The sequence below is a fragment of the Microtus pennsylvanicus genome, chromosome 5 (assembly GCF_037038515.1).
Source record: "Microtus pennsylvanicus isolate mMicPen1 chromosome 5, mMicPen1.hap1, whole genome shotgun sequence".
Classification (NCBI taxonomy): Eukaryota; Metazoa; Chordata; class Mammalia; order Rodentia; family Cricetidae; genus Microtus; species Microtus pennsylvanicus.
In genome coordinates, this window is record NC_134583.1 from 44,808,904 (window position 1) to 44,827,177 (window position 18,274).

An 18,274-nucleotide genomic window follows, 5' to 3' on the forward strand; every position below is an offset into this window, starting at 1 on the left:
AATGAGATGATGTTCTTTGGCGGAGATAAAATTGTGGTTATTTAAAAATTAATAAAATTTAAACAGAATTTCACTCAATGGGTATGAGAGATACAAAGAAAAGATGGTCCAGCTACAGCACTGGGCTTGAGGGAATGGGTAAATTAACAAATTGAGAAAAGAATATAAATTTAGATTTTATGAGCAATGAATTTATCAGTATTAATCTCTATGAAAGTAATTTATTCTGCTATTTCTGATTTTAAGGATAGATGAGTCAAATAATAATAGTCTCGTTCAAACAGGAAAATCAGCATAAAAAGGTAACTAAAGACAAAGCTCTCATGCATTGCAAACTATAATTCAAATCCATTACAATTCTTTCTCACTTCTTATCCTCCTGACCACAAAGCAAATAATCAGGTGTTTCATGGATGATCAGCTCACTCATTTTTCTGAAAAAAAAAATACAAAAAGTCTATGCAGATTTATACGAGTTAAAATAACTAAAAATAAACTATATATTGTACAATGTACATGCAAAGAGATCCTCGAGTGTGGCAAGAATGGAAGTATACATCAGGGATTTAGTACTCGGAACAGAGAAAACGCTGAAAATATATTTAAACAAACATGTCAGGGTGATTGGAGAGCTCTGTTAGTTCAGTCACTACGGTGAGGGCTATCTACAGGGTCTAATAGTTGAGAGTGTAAGACACAGAAGCCTGAGCTTTGTTCTTGACATTAGAAAGTTCTGAACTCAGACTCTAGTAGTTTCACAAACATACACGTATTTTCTTTAGGAATCAGTTAAAGGACAGGGTTATGGAAGAAAGCACACACTTTTCCTAAGGGTTCACCAGCGACTAACGAGTATAACCAGCCACAAACCTTACAACCTGTTACTCCCAGTCTCTCTGATCAGCTGTCCTTGAATTTGTTGCTAAAGCAAATTTGTCTTCATGAATATAGCAGCATTCATACTTTGTTTTTCTCTTTGTTTTCATAGTGAGCAATTCCTGCTGATTTGTCTTTCAGTGATTTCTTCCTTTTAAAATGTAAATTGTATGGATCTTTTGTGGTTTATTTTTTCATTTAACAATAAATGTGTAATCATTTTCTTCTCAGTTTTTTTGTCTATCATAAATAGTGCATAGGAATAATTCTAAGTATATTTTTTAAACAAATTCAAAGTAATGCAATCACTGGGTAAATAATCAGGAAATCGTAAATCTGTGTTTTACTTTAAAAGAGACTGCCAAATCATTTTCCATAAAAACTGTACAATTTTATATCCTCTCAGCATTTTCTAAGAATTCTAATTGTCCCACAATCTCTGCCTATAATTGGATGACAAAGTTTGAAATTCCCATGCTTCAATTTTGCTATTCCATATATAAAATTTCCATTTTACTTTATACTGCGTTTTAAAGTTCTCTGATTTGATTTCTCTTTTGTAGAACTGTGAGTGTCCTGAATTCCAATCCCATCTACATCTCGCCATGTCAGGTCCGAGTAATACGTCTGATTGGCCCACGTTTTCCTTCATTGGGATTCCTGGTCTAGAGGCTGCACATATGTGGATCTCCATCCCTTTTTGTCTCCTGTACCTGGTAGCACTTGGGGGCAATATTCTACTCCTCCTTCTAGTTAGAGCAGAGCAGAGCCTTCATGAACCCCAGTTTTATTTCTTGGCTATGCTAGCCCTTACTGATCTAGGCCTTTCATTATCAACAATGCCTAGTGTCTTGGCCATCTTCTGGTTTGATATCCATGACGTTGGTTTGGATGCCTGTCTGACTCAAATGTTCTTTATCCACACTCTCTCCTCTGTGGAATCAGGTGTTCTGGTGGCCATGGCTTTTGACCGCTTAGTGGCTATCTGTGCTCCATTAAACTATACAAGGATCCTGACTCACCAAACTGTTGTCTGCCTCAGCGGTGCTGCCCTCATACGAGGAGCCACCCTATTGGCCCCGCTGCCTTTTTTTCTCAGGACATTTCCTTTCTGTGGAGCCAACATCCTCTCACACTCCTACTGCTACTACCCAGATATGCTGAACTTGGCCTGTGGAGATGTCACGGTCAGTAGCATCTACGGATTGGTCTGTGTACTTTGTACATTTGCAGTGGATGCAATCTTCATTGTAGTTTCATACGTGAAGATCTTGGGCACTGTGATGAAATTGGGGATCCAAGATCGAAACTGGAAATCCCTGCAAACCTGTGCCTGTCACCTCTGCACAGTGCTGGTTTTCTACTTGCCTCTCATCAGCCTAGCAGTACTACATCGTTACACGCAGGAAACTTCTCCACTTCTGTACACCACCATGAGCAATGCCTACCTCCTCATGACCCCACTGCTAAACCCTCTGGTATATAGTCTCAAATCCAGGCAGATCCAAGCTGCCCTCAGTAAGCGATTTGGGGTGCAACGTGTTGTTGCTGGTGAATGAGATTTTTCTAAATATGAGAGATGGCAATGATCTTCAAAATATTACTCAGGCGCTATTATGTGCCAAACAGTATTATAGGCACCATGAATTCTAACACTAAAAAGGACTCATTTCCATAAATCAGGGAAGTAAGGAGGAGAATAGGAACAGAAAGCTTTTAAAAGAGCACAAAGATGATTGCTTGTTGATGAATGGTGGTCATTTGGAATTCAATCAGTAGGACAAATCAGTAGGTATCTGAGTTGAAAGCTACTGGTTTGCGGACTGACTATCATGATTGAGAAGCTGATGGATCAAACTCTGTGTGGTATATAAACCATGAAAGTCTGATTACATAGAGAAACCTGCACATAATTCTTGATTTCAATGTTACTTAAGATACTAAAAAATAAAAAATGATAAATACATGACTATGTATTACAATTGCATATTAATTGATGTTCTCAAAGTTCCAATGAGCACTAAAACTAGGTAAACATACTGCCTGAAAAGATATTTTTAAAAGTATAAGAAGTGGTTAATCTTATTAATTAAGAATTAATATTTTACTCAGACCTTGTTCTGTTTCCAATTGCAAGTTTAACACAGGGGTTGGCATCTAGACTTCTACAACAGAGATGCAGCTCTTCTCCAAATTTCCAGAGAGGATAAATGAATTTGTTGTTAAAGTTGGAGGTGTATGCAAATGAAGAATTATCATTCAGGGGTCAAGCTGAGAAGGACAGGAGGAAGAGAAACTCAATTGTCTCTGACAATAAATAAGCACTTAACAGAACAAAAAAAATAGGAATCTGCATTAAGAAAGTTTTAAGGCTGTCCGTGTGTATTGGTCGACCCTAAAGACATACATACAAATAACATTCCAGACTGAGCAGGTCATATTTAGGAATATATATGTGTACACTTATGCATATATACATGTAACAATGATTAGTGAAAAAAGAGATTATGAATTTGAAAGAGAGCAAGGAGAACTAGATGGGAAAGTTTGGAAGGAGGAATGGGAAGGGGAAATTATTAATTATAATATAATATGAAATTAAAAGAGTTAAAAAAAATGAAGAGAAAAATTTAAATGAGTTTCTAAAGATTAACTGAAGTCATTGATCACAACATTTTTAGCATCTGTTTGACACATATAGTGTGTATCAGACAAGGAAGACACAATTGTCATACAGCTTCTACTCTAGCATTAAAATTAGGGACAAAACCTACAATGAAGTAGTCAGTAGGACCTGAGTTTGCTTTGGCTTGGTATATAAAGTGGGAGGTTGCATGGGGAGATGGTGAAAATTGGAGTCAAGAGCTTCTTGGAAGACAGATAATTCCATGAATAAAATATCGAAGGGTTGATATTGTTCCCGGTTCCAAAAGCATTCACCTGGTTCTGCTCTGCCAGATGTTTACCAGCTAGAGGAGGTGTTCTGACATGCATTGGATGTGGCCTTCTTTCTGAGACAGGGATCATTTGAGAAGCATAAGAGCCACAAATTATAGAAGGTTCTATCTAGAACCGCTTTACCATCTTATGGTTCAATCACGATGCTTTTCTACTTGGTGCTTCCTTCTCTACTTGATGCGTCCTTCTCACCAGAAGCTTCATGGCTCCAACTTCCCAAGAAAAAGCAAAGAGATCTGCAACAGGTTATCAGTAGTCATCCAGGGTTTGAAGACAAGAGGCAGTTTTTCTTTGAGGGGTTTCTTGCTTGTTTGTAGAATGTATGTGATATCTCTATAGTCAACATTCTATCAAATGTTTTTCTGAGCTATCATCACAAAGATTTTAAACTTGAATATGAATTTACGCTTTATACTAGAATTTTTCAGGGAAAGACATGCTCCTTTCCATTTGGATTGTGACCAAAAAAAGATACAAAACAACTTTTTGTATTCATGTTTCCTTGTGATTTAGAAACTATTGTCAGAATAAATAATAAAAAGATAATAACAAGACAAAATGGAAGTAGATGTGGGTGGTAATTCAGAAAGAAGAAGAGGCCTAGAATCAATGACTCTTTAGCCATCCTTATATTTGGATTCACAATGTTATTGTGAATGCCTGACACATCACTTGTTTTAACTTACAAAAGGAGTAATAGGACAGTGTAAGAAAATGAACTAGTGATTTAACGGTATTTTACAAAAGTCAGATTTATTCATATCTCATCTCATTCCCTATGAGAATATTGTTTTCTGATATATCTGACCTGAAGGATTGACATGAGGTTAATTCTTGCAATTGTTGTGCTTAGAACAAAAGGGGAGAAGCAAAGAAAAATGTGAGGGACAGATAACAAACAAGGAATCATAATCACTACATCAACAAATTAGATTTGTGAATAAATGTCTGTATTATGTGATTGGCAATAAATGAAGTAATGGTATTTGGTTCTGGTCTAGTACAGTTCAATTGTAGGTGGCAACATGAATACTGAATATGATACCTGACTCTGATCTGCAATTACAGTGTTGAACAGGAAAAAGGTATTTGAAATAGAGAATTACAACATGTATAAAGTAACTCTACAACTGCTTTTAAATAAATATTTCATGGAAAACAGCGTAACTATGAAAATAAAGCATTGTTTTACCTGGAAAATCACTGTTATTAATCTTGTACCTTCAGTATTTCACCACAAAACTAGCCTAAAGAGTTACTATTTTATATTTATTATTAAATTCTAACATTGTCTTTGTCTTAATATATTTCAACTTAGAATTATTACCCTTCATTGAATTTTTATTATTTATCAGATAGTGTTAAAAAGACTGTACAAGAGCCTGAAGAAATGATTGGAGCTTAAAATGGTTTGCCTCTCTTCCAGTATACCCTAATTCAGACCAGAACCTGTTGTGGAATAATCCTCTTGTATACTGTAAAGATTTGTCATTTGAATTGGTTTAATAAAATGCTGATTGGCCAGTATCCAGGTAGAAAGTTAGGAGAGGTGACCAAACCAAGGATGGTTGGAAGGAGAAGGGCAGAGTCAGGAGATACCAGCCAGATGCAGAGGGAGCAGGAGATGGATGTGCCATGCTAATAAATGTACTGTCAAGTGGCAGAGTGTAAATAAGGAATATGGGTTAACTTAAAACTTAAGAGCTAGTTGATAATAATCCTGAGCTATTAGTCAAGCACTTACAATTGATATATACCTCTGAGTGATTATTTGGGACCAGGCAGTCAGGACAGAAAATGTTCATTTATAAGAACATTCTGTAGCTCATAACCACTTGTAACTGAATCTTAAGACGAGTAGATGTTTTGTCTGGCTTCCACAGGCACCTATACACAAGTAACATACAATCACAGAAAATTGTGTATATGTGTTCATGTGCACATATAGGCATACATGCAGAAACACACATAATGAATAAAAATAAAACAAATCTTAGAAATAAAATTTATTGTACAATATTTTTCCTCTCACAATCCTTACATAGAGGATACCATTAGTAACTCTCAACTAAGGAAGCACTCAGGCAGACAGGGCCACATGTTTTCCTCAAGAACATATCATATAAGTTTGAAGACACTTTAAAATTACTCACTATATTCTTGTTTTTAACCAAATGTGAAATGCAATTTAATATATTCTAAAGATGTCCAGTACCTACTATTTAGATGCCACGGCATAAATACTCACTATTGCACTTTTATTTTATTTTCTTATTAAATCCATATATTAGAAAAGCTTAGATCAGGATGGGTTTGCAATAAGAGCTCTAAAATACATCACATAAACTTTATAAATGAACCCTACTTTCTAATGTTTGGAACATTTCCTCTAAAAATTTCATTGTTTTTCTCAAATTTCCCAACAGCAGTATACCTTTGTTTAACAATCTAAATAATTCATTTTAGTAAAATTTGAGCCATATAGCTGTACACAAGGAGTTCACAAAAAGAGCTGTTTGTATCTAAGTGGGTCATGGGGATTGAACATCACTTCCAGAATGACACACTTGTTTGTTTTAGGAATGCCTTTCTTAGTAATTTATTTTAAACAAAAAGAAACCCTACTTTCTAAAAGAAGTATAGTAATGCTATACATGTGCATAGTCTGCCCACAAGGAAAGTATCTCAGCACACTGGCTAGAAGTGAATGAAAGGCTCTTGCTCCTCTGTTTTCAACATCCCTGCTGCCTTTCATCCTACCTTAAATACAAACAGTTTACAAAGCATGCTTCCCATTCTTTGTCTCCCTGCTTGGAGGTCTTGTACTGAATGCACTGGTGACAGGTGTGAGAAAAGGATCAACACTGGGCACATGTCTTCATTGTGAACAACTTGCTGGAGAGACGAACAAACAGAATGCCAAATTAGCAGTATTTGTTAATATGAATTTCCCTGGATTCACCTCAAGGCTGAGGAGGATCTACAGGGGTCTTCAGTAGTTTCTTCCCCATGGCAAAGATAAATATTTATCTTGCTTTCTTGTAGGCAGAGGGCAGAAAATATCCCTGTTTATTCCCCACCCCTCCTTCTCCTTGCTTTGTTTGATATGGTCTTGCTGTGTTGTCCAGCCTACCTTTTCTTCTGTAATGCAATATTTCTAGTATGAGCAATCATTCCTAACCACCCCGTGCTTCCTCTCTCTCTCTCTCTCTCTCTCTCTCTCTCTCTCTCCTCCTCCTCCTCCTCCTCCTCCTCCTCCTCCTCTTCCTTCTCTTCCTCCTCCTCCTCCTCCTCCTCCTCCTCCTCCTCCTCCTCCTCCTCCTCCTCCTCCTCCTCCTCCTCCTCCTCCTTCTTTTGAGACAGGGTTTCTCTATAGCTTGAAATCAGGCCCCATGTATTTCTTAAGAAAATAAAATAGAATTTAGCTGAGAGACTCAGTGACTTACTTAAACTTAGTGTTTTGTTCTTACATCCCATCTATAGTTTCCTCTCCTCCTTCGCCTCCCAATCCCTCCTTTAGTCAGTCCTTCCACCTCATCTACTCCTCCTCCCCTGTTTCTCTTCATAAAAGAACAGAACTCCTGTGGACATAATCCATCATGTATATCAAGGTGCGGTAAGACTAGGCATCTTCTCTCCTATTAAGGAAGGACAAAGCAGTCAAATAGGAAGAAAGGGTTCCAAAAGCAGGCAGTAGAGTCGAAGACAGCCCTGCTCCCACCGTTAGGAATCTCACAAGAAGGTCAAGTTGCACAACTGTATCATATGCAGACTGCCTGGGTCATTCCCATTCAGGCTCCCTGGTAGTCAGTTTAGTCTCTGTGAGACCCTAAGAACTCAGATGAGTTGATTCTGTGGGTTTTCTTGTGATGTCCATGAACCCATTGGTTTCTATAAATCTTCCTCTTCCACAGGGCTCCCTGAGCTCTGCCTAGTGTTTGCTGGAAGTCTTCGCATCTGTTTCCACCACCAGTTGCTGGGTGAAGCCTCTCTGACAACAGTCGGCCTAAGCACCGATCCATGAGTATAGCAGAATCGTTTCATTTACTTTCATAACAACGTAATACTAGATTTTTTTCAAAATATACAGCAGATACTTTGATGTATTTGTTGGTCTTTAAATTCATGTGTTTTAGGAAATCTTATATTTTGATATTTTTGGAAAATTAACATCACTTAAAATGTTTCTTGACAGAGACCATGCATGGGAACGAACGTCTTAGAGGATATTTGTGTTGAGGGAATATTTACTTTGTATCTGATTTAGCAATCATATGCTAGCATTTATTAAAGTGCTTTTAAGAACCCTATTTCTTAAATATCCTTTGAAATTTTATATCATCTTTATACATCTATGATAATTAAAAATTAATGAATATTTTAAAAATATCATTGTGTATTGTATTAGTAACTTTATTTTAAAAAGAAACACTAGTTTTCATTTTATGATGAGCGTTTGCCTGCATTTACATATGTACACTATATGAGTTTCTGGATTCCACAGTAGCCAGAAGAGGGCATCTAATTCCCTGAAATTGGAGATACAGATGGTTGTGAGGCACAACATGGGTGCTAAGAAACAAACCTGGATTCTATGTAAGTCCATATTCTTAAACAATAAAAAGAAATCTCTTTGATCTTGGCCATTCTTACAGGTAGGTGTAAGATGGAATCTCAGAATTGTTTTGATTTGCATTTCTCTAATGACTAAAAATGTTGAACATTTCCTTAAGTGTCTTTCAGCCATTTTAGAATTCTCTGTTGAGAGTTCTCTGTTTAGGTCTGTTCTCCATTTTTTATTGGATTATATGTTCTTTTGATGAACGATTTCTTGAGTTCTTTGTATATTTTGGAGATCAAACCTCTGTCTGATGTGGGGTTAGTGAAGATCTTTTCCCATTCTGTAGGCTGTTGTTTTGTTTTGTTGACTGTGTTTTTTCTTTACAGAAGCTTTTCAGTTTCAGGAGGTCCCATTTATTGTTTCTCTCAGTGTCTGTGCTGCTGGAATTATACTTAGGAAGTGGTCTCCTGTGCCAATGTGTTCAAATGTACTTCCCACTTTCTCTTCTATAAGGTTCAGTGTGACTGGCTTTATAACACTGAAGACAACTTACGCTGGAAAGGTTGTGGGGAAAAAGGAACACTCTTGCATTGCTGGTGGGAATGCAAGCTGGTACAGCCCCTTTGGATGTCAGTGTGGCAATTTCTCAGAAAATTAGGAAACAACCTTCCTCAAGACCCAGTAGTACCACTTTTGGGTATATATCCAAAGGCTGCTCAATCGTTCCAAAGGACATGTGCTCAGCTATGTTCATAGCAGCATTGCTTGTCATAGCCAGAACCTAGAAAGAACCTAAATACCCCTTGCCCCTCTACCAAAGAATGGAAAAGGAAAATGTGGTACATTTACACAATGGAGTACCACACAGAAGAAAAAATAATGACATTTTGAATTTTGCAGAAAAATGGAGCTAGAAAATATTATTTTGAGTGAGGTAACCCAGACACAGAAAAACAATTATCACATGTACTCACTCATAAATGGTTTTTAAACATAAAGCAAAGAAAACCAGCCTACAAACCACAATCCCAGAGAACTTAGACAACAATGAGGACGCTAAGAGAGACTTACATAGATCTAATCTACATTGGAAGTAGAAAAAGACAAGATCTCCTGAGTAAATTGGGAGCATGGGGACCTTGGAGGAGGATTGAAGCAGAGAGGGGAGAGGCACGGAGGGCAGCAGAGAAAAAATGTAGAGCTCAATAAAAATCAATAATAAGAAAAGAACAAAATCTCAATTTTATATTGAATATAATATACAATAATTTATATAAATGTCACAAAAATTCATTTAAATATATTTAATTGACTCTTTTTAAAGAAACTCTAGGAATTAGTGTACTCTAGAATAATAAGCAAGGTTGGGAAATTTCACAGTTCGCATTTTTAATTAATTTATTTTACAACCCAACCACAGTTTTCTCTCCTTCCTCCCCTCCCAGTCCCTCCTCCACCTCACCTCTGTGCCCCACCACCACCAATCCACTCCTCTTCCATTTCTGCTTAGGAAAGGACAAGCTTCCCATAGACATAAAGAAAGCATGTCATATAAAGTTGCAGTAAGACTAAACACCTCCCATGTATTAAGGCTGGACAAAGTGATCCGTATGAGGGGTTGGGTTCCAAATTTCTTAACTATCAGTAATAGGCTAGGAATCCCTTGTGAGTATAGATCTTACTGAGAATGGCCACGGCACTGTATTGTTGTTGGAAGGCCGCTTGTTCACTTCCTGGCTGCACAGACTCCCAAAAATAATCACACAGACTCTATATTATTTAAAACACTCTTTGGCCAATCACTTAAGTGTTTTGTTAGCTAGCTCTCATATCTTTGGTAACCTATTCATTATTTTAGATTTTACCACGAGACTTGTGGCCTACCATCAAGTTTCCAGCTGGCAACTCACATCTTTCCCCTCTGGCAGCTCCATAGTGTCTCCTAACTCCGACTTCTTTCTCCCAGCAATTTTGTTTAGTTTTCCCCACCTACCTCTATTCTGCCCTGCCAAGTCCAAAACAGTTTCTTTACTCATTAACCAAAAAAAGCAACACATATACAGAAGGACCTCCCACACCACTGGATAAATCACCATTACCACTGTAAAACAAGACAAATGAACAGTTCTAAAACTAATGTAGTTCAAAGTGTGAGGTTATTGGTGTTTTTAGATGTAGTTCTTCATAAGAAATTAGAAAAAGAAAGTAGAAAAATGAATTTAATTCTGATATTTGGGGCTTCAATCTATTGGAAAGTTTGAAATTGTCATGGAACTAATGTAATTAATAAAAAGAAAGCAAATTCATTAAAAATAAAATAATAAAGCTAAAGAAATATTTCCAGGTATTATTTTTATTGAAAATGTTCCACTCATTTTATTATTAAATATTTTTATTATTGAATGAAGTTTATGTAATTTGAAGGAATTTTTTAGTGCATGATTATGTTCATTTTATTAACTATATTTATCAAAAACAAAATTACTCAAATTATTTATAATATTTTATAAAATAAAATAAAAGTTTTGTTGTTGTTTTTTGTTTACAATTAAGACTTGGGTGTTATCTCTTGGTGTTAAATTAACATTCTTCTTTTTTCTACAAGAATATTATATTTTATCAGCAAGATTTGGTACAAAGATTAGATTTGACCATTCTGCTTTATTTTGTAAATTATTAAGTTTATTTATTTATTCTGTGTATGTGGAGGTCAGAGAATAACATGCAGAACTTGCTTTTTTCCTTTCAGCATTTGGGTCTCAGTAGTAGAAACCACACCTTCAGACTCTGAAGGAAGCATCTTCATCATCTAAGCTATCATGTCTTTCTGCATCCAGTTATCTTTATTTTTTTTCTATTTTCAAAATTTATTTATTTATTTATTTATTTATTTTTTGATTTTTTTTTTATTGATAAAAGAATAGAGGAAAAAAAAACAAATTTCCACCTCCTCCCAGCCTCCCCTTTCCCTCCCCCTCCTCCCACTCTTCTCCCCCTCCTCCCACTCTTCTCCCCCTCCTCCCACCCCTCTCCCCTTCCCCCCACTCCTCTCCCCCTCTCTCTCCAGTCCAAAGAGCAGTCAGGGTTCCCTGCCCTGTGGTAAGTCCTAGGTCCTCCCCCCTCCGTCCATATCTAGGAAGGTGAACATCCAAACTGGCTAGGCTCCCACCAAGCCAGCAGATTGCGTAGGATCCAAACTGCATGCCATTGTCCTTGGCGTCTCATCAGCCCTCATTGTTCGTCATGATCAGAGAGTTCAGTTTTATCCCATGCTTTTTTTGGTAATAGTCCAGCTGGCCTTGGTGAGCTCCCAGTAGATCAGCTCCACTGTCTCAGTGGGTGGGTGCACCCCTCGTGGTCCCGACTTCTTTGCTCATGTTCTCCCTCCTTCTGCTCCTCATTGGGACCTTGGGAGCTCAGTCCAGTGCTCCAGTGTGGGTCTCTGTCTCTATCTCCATCCATCACCAGATGAAAGTTCTAAGATGATATGCAAGATATTCGTCAGTATTGCGCTAGGATGGGGTCATTTCAGGTTCCCTATCCTCAGCTGCCCAAGGAACTAACTGGGGACCTCAGCTTGGGCACCTGGGAGCCCCTCTAGGGTCAATTCTCCTGCCCACCCTAAAGTGGGTCCCTTAACTAAGAATTGTGGTTCCGTGCTCCCCTATCCAACCATCCTTTATCCCGATCCTCCTATTTCCCCAAGTCCCCCCTCCTTCCCTTCTACCTTTTCTCTCCCCATCTCCCCTTACCCCCTTCCCACCCCACCCCCAAGATCAAACTTTTCTCCCCGGCAATTTTGTCTACTTCCCTTATCCAAGAGGATAACGATATGTTTTTCCTTGTGTTCACCTTCTTACTTAGCTTCTTTAGGTTCGCCAATTGTAGATTCTGTGACCCCTATTTATGGCTAGAAACCAATTATGAGTGAGTACATCCCATGCTCTTCTTTTTGGGTCTGGGATACCTCACTCAGGATAGTGTTTTCTATTTCCATCCATTTGCATGCAAAATTCGAGAAGTCATTGTTTTTTACCGCAGCGTAGTACTCTAGTGTGTATATATTCCATACTTTCTTCATCCATTCTTCCATTGAAGGGCATCTAGGTTGTTTCCAGGTTCTGGCTATTACAAATAATACTGCTATGAACATAGTTGAACAAATGCTTTTGACATGTGATAGAGCATCTCTTGGGTAAATTCCCAAGAGTGGTATTGCTGGATCCAGGGGTAGGTTGATCCCGAATTTCCTGAGAAACCGAAACACTGACTTCCACAGTGGTTGCACAAGATTGCATTCCCACCAGCAATGGATGAGGGTACCCCTTCCTCCACAGCCTCTCCAGCAAAGGCTATCCTTGGTGTTTTTGACTTTAGCCATTCTGACAGGTGTAAGATGGTATCTCAAAGTTGTTTTGATTTGCATTTCCCTGATTGCTAAGGAAGTTGAGCACGACCTTAAGTATCTTTTGGCCATTTGAAGTTCTTCTGTTGAGAATTCTCTGTTCAGTTCAGTGCCCCATTTTTTAATTGGGTTAATTAGCATTTTAAAGTCTAGTTTCATGAGTTCTCTATATATTTTGGAGATCAGACCTTTGTCTGTTGCGGGGTTGGTGAAGATCTTCTCCCAGTCAGTAGGTTGCCTTTGTGTCTTAGTGACAGTGTCCTTTGCTTTACAGAAGCTTCTCAGTTTTAGTAGGTCCCATTTATTCAATGTTGCTCTTAATGCCTGTGCTTCTGGGGTTATACCTAAGAAGCGATCACCTGTGCCCATCTGTTGTAGGGTATTTCCCACTTTCTCTTCTATCAGGTTCAGTGTTTTCGGGCTGATAATGAGGTCTTTAATCCATTTGGACTTGAGTTTTGTGCACGGTGATAGATATGGGTCTATTTTCATTCTTCTACAGGTTGACATCCAGTTGTGCCAGCACCATTTGTTGAAGATGCTTTCTTTCTTCCATTGTATACTTTTAGCTCCTTTATCGAAAATGAGGTGTTCATAGGTTTGTGGGGTAAAATCCGGGTCTTCTATACGATTCCATTGGTCGACTTCTCTGTTTTTATGCCAGTACCACCCTGTTTTCATTACTGTAGCTCTGTAATAGAGTTTGAATTCAGGGATGGTAATGCCTCCAGAAGATCCTTTATTGTATAGGATTGTTTTGGCTATCCTGGGTTTTTTGTTTTTCCATATAAAGTTGATTATTGTCCTCTCCAGATCTGTGAAGAATTTTGATGGGATCTTGATGGGGATTGCATTGAATCTATAAATTGCCTTAGGTAGAATTGCCATTTTTACTATGTTGATCCTCCCAATCCAAGAGCAAGGGATGTCCATCCATTTTTTGGTATCCTCATCAATTTCTTTCTTCAATGCCTTAAAGTTCTTGTCAAATAGATCTTTCACTTCCTTGGTTAGATTTACCCCAAGATATTTTATGCTGTTTGTGGCTATCGTGAATGGAGAAGCTTCTCTGATTTCCCTCTCTGCTTCCATATCCTTTGTGTATAAGAGGGCGACTGATTTTTTGGAGTTGATCTTGTATCCTGCCACATTACTAAAGCTGTTTATCAGCTGTAAAAGTTCTTTGGTGGAGTTTTGGGGATCGCTTATGTACACTATCATATCATCTGCGAATAACGAAAGTTTAACTTCTTCCTTTCCAATTCGAATCCCCTTGATCCCAGTATGCTGTCTTATTGCTATTGCTAGAACTTCCAGCACTATATTGAAGAGGTATGGCGAAAGTGGACAGCCTTGTCGTGTTCCTGAGTTAAGCGGGATGGCTTTGAGTTTCTCTCCGTTTAATTTGATGTTAGCTGTCGGCTTGCTGTATATAGCTTTTATTATATTTAGGTATGACCCTTGTATCCCTAATCTCTCCAAGACTTTTAACATAAATGGATGTTGAATTTTGTCGAATGCTTTTTCAGCATCTAATGAAATGATCATATGGTTTTTTTCTTTCAGTTTATTTATATGCTGGATTACATTGATAGATTTTCGTATGTTGAACCAGCCCTGCATCTCAGGAATGAAGCCTACTTGATCATAATGGATAATTTTTCGGATGTGTTCTTGGATTCGGTTTGCCAGTATTTTGTTGAGGATTTTTGCATCGATATTCATGAGTGAGATCGGTCTGTAATTCTCTTTCCTGGTTGAGTCTTTGTGTGGTTTTGGTATCAGAGTAACTGTAGCTTCATAAAAGGAATTTGGTAATGACCCTTCTGTTTCTATATTGTGAAATACATTAAGGAGTATAGGTATTAGGTCTTCTTGGAAGTTCTGGTATAATTCCGCATTGAAACCATCTGGTCCTGGGCTTTTTTTGGTAGGGAGGTTTTTGATAACCTCTTCTAATTCTTCGCGACTAACAGGTCTATTTAGATTGTTCACCTGGTCCTGATTTAACTTTGGTAAATGATATTTATCTAAGAAAGTATCCATTTCCTTTACATTTTCCAGTTTTGTGGCATATAGGCTTTTGTAGTAAGATCTAATGATTCTCTGAATTTCCTCTGTGTCTGTGGTTATGTCCCCCTTTTCATTTCTGATCTTATTAATTTGCAAATTCTCTCTCTGCCGTTTGATTAGTTTGGATAGGGGTTTGTCAATCTTGTTGATTTTCTCCAGGAACCAGCTTTTTGTTTCATTGATTCTTTGGATTGTTCTCTCTGTTTCTATTTTATTGATTTCAGCCCTCAGTTTGATTATTTCCAGTCTCCTACTCCTCCTAGGTGAGTCTGCTTCTTTTTTTTCTAGAGCTTTCAGGTGGGCTGTTAAGTCTCCAATGTGAGCTTTCTCTGTTTTCTTTAAGTGGGCACTTAGTGCTATGAACTTTCCTCTTAGGACTGCTTTCATAGTGTCCCATAAGTTTGAGTATGTTGTTTCTTTATTTTCATTGAATTCCAGGAAGACTTTAATTTCTTTCTTTATTTCTTCCTTAATCCAGGTGTGGTTCAGTAGTTGGCTGTTCAGTTTCCATGACTTTGTGGGCTTTCCGGGGGTAGCCTTGTTGTTGAATTCTAACTTTAATCCATGGTGATCTGATAAGACACAGGTGGTTAGTAATACTTTTTTGTAACTGTGGATGTTTGCTTTGTTACCGACTATGTGGTCGATTTTCAAGAAGGTTCCATGAGCTGCAGAGAAGAAGGTGTATTCTTTCCTATTTGGGTGGAATGTTCTATAGATGTCTGTTAAGTCCATTTGTTTCATTACCTCCATTAGTTGTCTTATTTCTCTGTTAGGTTTCTGTCTGATTGACCTGTCCATTGGTGAGAGAGGAGTGTTGAAATCTCCTACTATTAGTGTGTGCGGTTTGATGGCTGCCTTGAATTTTAGCAATGTTTCTTTTATGTACGTGGGTGCTTTTATATTAGGGGCATAGATGTTCAGGATTGAGACTTCATCCTGATGAACTGTTCCTGTTATGAATATAAAATGCCCCTCTCCATCTCTTCTGATTGATTTAAGTTTGAAGTCAACTTTGTTAGAGATTAGTATGGCCACACCTGCTTGTTTCTTAGGTCCATTTGCTTGATAGGCCTTTTCCCAACCCTTTACTCTGAGTAGGTGCCTGTCTTTGTGGTTGCGGTGTGTTTCTTGTAAACAGCAGAATGTTGGATCCTGTTTTCTTATCCAATCTCTTAGCCTGTGCCTTTTTATAGGTGAGTTGAGACCATTGACATTAAGTGATATTAATGACCAGTGGTTGTTAACTCCGGTCATTTTTTTTTTAGTCGTAGAGTTTGTGTGTATCCCTTCTTTGGTTTGTGTTGATGAAGGGTCTCTAGATGTCTGAGTTATTGTGGTCATTATTGGATTCCTTGGTTATTGATTTTCCTTCTATTACTTTCTGTAAGGCTGGATTTGTGGCTGCATATTGTTTGAATTTGTTTTTATCCTGGAAAATTTTATTTTCTCCATTTATAGTGAACGAAAGCTTGGCTGGGTATAGTAATCTGGGCTTGCATCCATGGTCTCTCAGTTTCTGCAGTACATCTATCCAGGACCTTCTGGCTTTCATGGTTTCCATGGAAAAGTCAGGTGTAAGTCTGATAGGTTTACCTTTGTAAGTAATTTGGCCTTTTTCCTTTGCCGCTCTTAATATTTTTTCCTTATTCTGAATGCTTTGTGTTTTGATAATTATATGGCGAGGGGATGTTTTTTTTTGATCCAGCCTATTCGGTGTTCTGTATGCTTCTTGCACCTTCATAGGTATATCTTTCTTTAGGTTGGGAAAGTTTTCTTCTATAATTTTATTAAATATATTTTCTGGACCATTGAGCTGCACTTCTTCTCCTTCTTCTACTCCTATTATTCTTAGGTTTGGTCTTTTTATTGTGTCCCATATTTCCTGAATGTTTTGTGATGAGAGTTTGTTGGACTTGCTGTTTTCTTTGATCATAGTGTTTATTTTCTCTATGGTATCTTCAGAATCTGAGAGTCTTTCTTCTATCTCTTGTATTCTGCTGGTTATGCTTGTTTCTGTAGTCTCTATTCGTTTACCTAGATTTTCCATGTCCAGCCGGCCCTCTGTTTGTGTTTTCTTCTTTGCCTCTAATTCAGTTTTCAAGTCTTGAACTGTTTCCATTATCTGTTTGATTGTTTTTCCTTGGTTTTCTAGTGTATCATTCACTGATTTATTCAATTCTTCAAACTTTCTGTTATATTTCTCATCCATTTCTATAAGGGCGTTTTTTACATGCTGTTTAAGGGCGTCAATCACTTTCATGAAGTCAAACTTTTCTCCTTCTTGATTAAGGTGTTCATGTCCTTCCGTTGTGAGGTCGCTGGATTCTGGTGGCTTCATGTTGCTTTTCAGTTTGTTGGGCGAATTCTTGCCTTGGCGTCTGCCCATCTCTTCTTCCAAATACTCCCTTATGGGTCTTCTTTTACCAGATCAGGTCTCCTTGCCTACCCAACGCGGTCTCCCCAATGTTGGCTCTCCTGGCACCAAGGGATCAGGTCTCCGTGCCCAACCCTGGCTCGTCCCAACGCTGGTTCTCCCCAATGCTGGTTCTCCGCAACGCTGGTTCTCCTGGGGCCGAGAGATCAGGCCTCCATGCTGGTTGGGCAGCTCGCAAACAAAGCACCTACCCTCCTTGGTGCAGGCAGGCCACAGAAACAAAGGCAGTGGAGCCCGCCCGGGCGCCCCGAGGAGTGGGATCCAGCTCCCAATGCCACGTGCCAAAAGAGGGCGGGGGGGGGGGGGGGGGGGGGGGGGGGGGGGGGGGGGGGCCCAAGTGGGGAGGGCTCTGGACAGAAGCTGGGTGGGCCAGGAAGAAAGAGGCAGTAACCAGGGAATAGAGGTCCTGCAGAGAGCCCAAGAAAGACAGGAGGCCAAGGGACCCCCGAGATCCCCGTCCCTGGCTGGCTCCGTGGGCCAGAAACTCACCCCAACGCTGGTTCTCCTGGGGCCGAGAGATCAGGCCTCCGTGCTGGTTGGGCAGCTCGCAAACAAAGCGCCTACCCTCCTTAGTGCAGGCAGGCCACAGAAACAAAGGCAGTGGAGCCTGCCCGGGCGCTGGGAGGACTGGGACCCAGCTCCCAATGCCTCGCGCCAAAAGAGGGCGGGGGGCCCAAGTGGGGAGGGCTCTGGACGGAAGCTGGGTGGGCCAGGAAGAAAGAGGCAGTAACCAGGGAATAGAGGTCCTGCAGAGAGCCCAAGAAAGACAGGAGGCCAAGGGACCCCCGAGATCCCCGTCCCTGGCTGGCTCCGTGGGCCAGAAACTCACCCCAACGCTGTTTCTCCTGGGGCCGAGAGATCAGGCCTCCGTGCTGGTTGGGCAGCTCGCAAACAAAGCGCCTACCCTCCTTGGTGCAGGCAGGCCACAGAAACAAAGGCAGTGGAGCCCGCCCGGGCGCCGGGA

General features: G+C 39.2%; 1 protein-coding gene across 1 annotated transcript; it reads left to right on the forward strand.

Annotated features, from left to right (window-relative positions):
- Positions 1–1,481: 1,481 nt before the first annotated feature.
- Positions 1,482–2,435, forward strand: LOC142850806 (olfactory receptor 51G2-like). The gene has a single exon (XM_075974712.1). It carries the CDS (start codon positions 1,482–1,484, stop codon positions 2,433–2,435), a length of 954 nt encoding a protein of 317 aa, XP_075830827.1.
- Positions 2,436–18,274: the final 15,839 nt, after the last annotated feature.

Coding starts and splice junctions, on each gene's coding strand:
- LOC142850806 (XM_075974712.1), top strand. CDS start 1,482: ATGTCAGGTCCGAGTAATACGTCTGATTGGCCCACGTTTTCCTTCATT.